Source organism: Mesitornis unicolor, unplaced genomic scaffold (genome assembly GCF_000695765.1).
Source record: "Mesitornis unicolor isolate BGI_N332 unplaced genomic scaffold, ASM69576v1 C13653785, whole genome shotgun sequence".
Classification (NCBI taxonomy): Eukaryota; Metazoa; Chordata; class Aves; order Mesitornithiformes; family Mesitornithidae; genus Mesitornis; species Mesitornis unicolor.
In genome coordinates, this window is record NW_010223392.1 from 2,461 (window position 1) to 7,604 (window position 5,144).

The window sequence follows — 5,144 nt, forward strand, 5'->3', positions numbered from 1 at the left end:
CTTGAGCCTGTGTCAGCTTTATTGTATCAAAATCTCAGTACCTTGCTTGATGTAGGTTTGTTGTGGTGTTTTAGGCGAATAACTGAAAGAGTAGTAGAGAATGACAGTGAAAATCAGGACAGCAGTGTTTCCGTAGACTCTTGCGCTTTTTCAGAAGCCTAAAGAGGCTGTTCTGGGAGCTCCTGCTCTGAGCACCATTTTATAGACTCCTGTGAAGCAGACAGATGCTGTGGACATCTGGGATTTATGTAACTGTGATGACTTGTCTTTGTTTTCAATTTTTATTCCAGAAGAGTTGCCATTACTGAAGATTCTTAATGCCAGATAATCAACCTACTGCCGAATAACCATGAAAGAGACAAGGTAGCTGCCCAAGTGTGAGACAAAACTGATTTCAATGGATACAAAATATAAAGACGATTTATTTAGGAAGTATGTACAGTTCCATGAATGCAAACTGAATGCCTCTGACAACAAGCACCGTCCTATTAATGATGAGTATTTGCGAGTGGCAGCAGCAGCCTTGCTTTGTCTTCCCAAAATTGATCCCTTTTATAGATTCCGGTTGATAAAATTTTACGAGATGGCTGAAAGCTCACTGAGATCTGTGAAAACCTCAAGTTTACATTCTCTCCATAATGCATTCAGCATGCTTGAGACCATTGGAATTAATCTCTTTCTTTACCCCTGGAAAAAGGAGTTCAAAAATATTAAGGTAAGACATTCTATGTGTGGCCATAGTGAGAACATTATTTGCTTTTCTTTCTTTTAACACTTTTAATGCATTTCGTTTAAAGACTTCTTTTTTCCCACCTATTAGCATGATGTATGTACTTGTCTATAAACAGTTGGTAAACAGAAGCCATAGGAAACTTTCTATGTAAAATAAGTGAAGTTTGTGTTGGGAGAGTGTCCTGAGAGCAGAAGTACAAGTACTGTCTGCATTTATAATGTAACCATGAAATAGAGGAAGAGCTTATTTAAGGATTTTGTTCAGCCTACTCTGCTACACCATCTTAATTTTCTACTTGGTGATGCTTTCACTAGGGCAAGCGATTGAGTTGTGCCGAAGCTCACTCAGAGTTTGATTTTTTTTGTCTTGCAACAGCTGTTAATGGAGCACAATTACTAACAGCCAATGCATGCTTTCAAGTGGATGTGTTGCTGTGGTTCCCACAAGTTTTATGATAATGGTAAAGGAACTTCTCCAAAAGAATTGATTCCAGAATCTCTTTTATCTGCGTGTTGGTTCCCAATTTGTGATATTTTGTTTCAAATTTTTTACCTATGCCAGGATGTCAGAGGGGAAAGGAGGAACTTGTATACTGCTTGGCTTGGGTGCTGGAATTCAGATAGTGAGTTCTTTGCTGTTCGTTTTTCCATTTTATCTTTTACCTGTTTTCATATGCTTATTCAAAACTGCTGCAGTGTTTCAGTAATGAATGCTGCAGGTGAATTACAAGAACAGTTTTGAGACTTGGAAGCAGGATAAAAACACTGCTGGTATAGATATCTAAAGTCATTTGCAGGTTGTGTGCACTAGTGATGAGTATTTTTGTTTGCTTTTCTTAAAAAGACACTATTTCACTATTTAGCAGATAATTTGAACATTATTAGAATATTTGAGAGTTCTCTGTTTCCCCAAGGGGAAACTACCTTTCTTCAAGATCTTTCCATATATAATCTTCATCATTACGCTTAAGTTCTGACCTTTGAAATGCTGGCTGATCCACCGAGGATATCTCTCAGTGCCGGTGCTGACTTTGGTTGTGTACTGTGGATCCGGTACCTGTTCTGTTCAAAGATGTGATGGGCAGGCTACTCCTGCCTGCAATCCAAAGCACTTCAAACTGGATTAAGAACATAACCTTGGGTATGTCAGATGCTAAGGATGTTTCAACCCACACAAACTCAGATCTTTGTATTGGGGGCTTTTTTAGTGGCAATATTAATATGAAATTAAATAAAACAGGCATTTGAAATTGCATAGTAATAGCACAGAAAAAAGTGCGCACCTCAGGTATATTTAAAGCCGAATTGAAGAGGACTTTGGTAACCCTGCCGTAATTCTGAGTTCCTGTTATGTATTGCCCCTCAACAAGGGCTAGTAAGAGATGAAATCTCTGCCTTTTTACCTTTCATGATAGACTTCTTGTAAATGCAAACATGTCAGATACGCATAAAAGTTAACGTCGGTGTATTGCATGGTTATTTAAATCAACAGGGAGGACATTATGGTAATCAGGATTTCAATTTGAATGAAAGCTTTCCTACTTTGAATTTGCCTCATGCGGAATTTCAGTCTGCTGAACAGGAGGGATGCAGCAATGGAGTTATTCTTGCCATGGGAGTTGCGTGTGTTCACTGTCGTTATTATTCTGTTTAATTGTATAGTATCTGTCACTGAATAATCTGACCATCTAGTCCACCACTGAATTTGTAACCAAGTTTTCCTTTTATTTCCCCCCACCCCTCAGACCTACACTGGACCCTTTGTTTATTATGTAAAGTCTGCTCTGACTGAAGATGATGTAAGGCAGATTTTGAACTACATGGGCTATGTCCAAGAACTGGGAACAATGTATAAGCTCAAAGAGCAGGTTGATGCCATTCAGGTGAAAATGATCTCATTTGAACTCTTTTTGGCCAAAGTGGAATGTGAGCAGCTTCTTGAAATTCACTTGCAAGTGAAGGATAAAGGTTATTCAGAGATTGATGTCATAAATGAAAGAAAAAATTGCAATGAAGATGTTAGAGGCTGCTCAGAAGCCATGAAACGGCGTGCAGAGTGCAAAGAAAACTTAAACACTTCCATGGCACGAATGGTACTTCAGAAATCAGCAAGTGAACGGGCCTCTAAAGATTATTTCAAGCCAAAGGTGAGCAAGCCTTCTAAATCAGTGGACACATATGATAATTACTGGGAAAGTAAGAAACCACCTTTGATGAGCTCACTGAGTCTCAGGAAAGAACCAGTTCTAGTTGATGCGGAAGATGACATTAAAGATGAAATTATCCGTCCGTCACCCTCTCTTCTGACAATGTCAAGCTCCCCACATGGGTGTTCAGATGAATTCTTGCCAACTTCATCTCATCACAATGGCATGCTAAGAGCAAACGTCCCTTACAGCTCCTATTTTTCTGCTCAAGAGGACTTAGATTTATATACTGATCCCGATTCTAGGAGCATGTTAAATTTTAAAAGACAAGAAGCTATTAAGCCTGATGTATGGCTGTTAAGAAATGATGCCAACCCTGTTTACCACAAACGCACCCACCTAGCCAAAGAGACAGCTTCCCTCAAGTGCCAAAACTGTGGCATACCTTGTGGCACTTCTTTTTGCCAAAAGTGTGACAATCTGTTCAACTCTAGGCAGGAATACCCAGCTGTGAAACAGAGCACCTATTCAATCAAACCACTTCCAAATGATGGCTTGTCTCCTGCATCAGCTTTAAGGGAGAAATCTCAGTACACGTCACAGACTCAGAGTCAAGAGAGAGCTGCTCAGTTCAGTTCAAAATCCAAACCTTCAGGCACCTCGCGCTGTGGCTTTTGTAACCGATCTGGAGCTGCGAACACTTGCACGTTTTGCTCAAAAGTCTCATGTGACACTTGCCTCAATGCTTACTATTATGATCCGTGCTGTAGAAAAAGCGAGCTTCACAGATTCATGCCTAACAATCAGTTAAACTATAAATCGTCCCAGCTGTCCCATGTAGTTTACAGATAGACTTTATAGTCTGTTCTGGAGGGGAAGGAAAGGGGGAGGGGAAAGGGCTATCCTAACTAATGTACTGACTCCAGTCATGAGAAAATACACTGACCTCTTACCAAAATGACACGTCCAAATATTTGGAACCATGGTTCAGTGATCAGGTGCCAGTTCTTGATTTTTGTGGCTTCACAGATGCTGCAGATGCATTAGATTTCATGCTGCTATAATTTAGGTAACTCCTAAATGATCATTACTTTTCAATTTAAATAGGGAGGAAGAGCACATTTTTCTTTAAAACTTGGAAGCTGTTGCATTTTAGAAAAGTGAAATTGCACGTTTCTATTACCTTGCAATCATTTCCTTGCCCAAACAAAACCATGCAAGGCTTGAAAATAAAGTCTGAAAAAAAAAAAAGTTATTTTGAGTGATGAAACTACTGCTGGTTTTTGATAAAGTATGACTTCAGAATGTGCAAGAATTACGTGAATGGCTTGTTTTGCCAACGAAGACTATTTTTTGAAATGTGTCTGCATTTCATGATCTCCAAAATGCAAACACCACAGCATCTCTTCCTTTTGTTTTTGTTTCTTCCTTCTCTCCTTATCTCCTGGCGTTTATCTCAAGCTTATATAGTCTGAATCTGGAGAATATGTGCTTTATTTTCTGGTGTTGCCAATATCATCCTACTGGTTTTTACTGTATGGTATTTAAAAAAGGTGAACATGTATTCATGTCACTTAAATAATGCCTAGAGTGTTGTCCTTCCAGATGAGTACTGATTTTCTTTACTTTCTGTTGCACATGTATTAAGTACTGTTCTTTGTACTGTAAATAGGTAATTTGGAAACAGTTTATTTTTAATAAATATTTAATATGTTGAGTTCTTAAAAGTGGTAGAATCATTATAACTATGAAGTCTCTCTGGGTTATTTGTTCAGGTGAATTTTTGTTTTTCTTTGTACTGTATTTCATAGCTTATAGTCACTGTGGCAGACTGATGTTCTTGGCTTGATTAGTTTTTGGTTTTAATATGTCTCTTTTTTTTTTCCCCCCTCTGATAAGGCAACCACTAGTCTAGGTGGAGTCTTGTCTAGGAGTTGCAGGATCTTGGTTCACAGTGCACGCTTTTCCTTTGTGGTTATGGAAATTGTAAGTACCAATGTTATGCTTGCTTCCAAATTCACTGTGAAGTCTGTAGTGTAGTCCAGCAAGTAAAGCACTGGCCTGGTTAAAGATCAGAGCTGATTTGTGACTCCTGTTAAAGTAAACCCATCAGTTATGGATGTGAATCAGATAATAATATTTATCTGTATTATTGTAGCACATAGGAACCCTAACCGAGAACCAGGACCCCATTGTGCTAGGCTCTGTACAGTTCGACCCCCAAACACCACCTGATTATGAATAGGCTTTAGTTTTTTATTAAAA

The 5,144-nt window shown here is 38.8% G+C and overlaps 1 protein-coding gene across 1 annotated transcript; it reads left to right on the plus strand.

Annotated features, from left to right (window-relative positions):
* The first annotated feature begins 287 nt into the window (after nucleotides 1-287).
* Nucleotides 288-4,596, plus strand: SPATA2 (spermatogenesis associated 2). Its single transcript, XM_010193311.1, has 2 exons — nucleotides 288-715; nucleotides 2,478-4,596. The coding sequence occupies exons 1-2, from the start codon at nucleotides 398-400 to the stop codon at nucleotides 3,729-3,731; spliced, it is 1,572 nt and encodes a 523-aa protein (XP_010191613.1). The 5' UTR covers nucleotides 288-397; the 3' UTR covers nucleotides 3,732-4,596.
* Nucleotides 4,597-5,144: the final 548 nt, after the last annotated feature.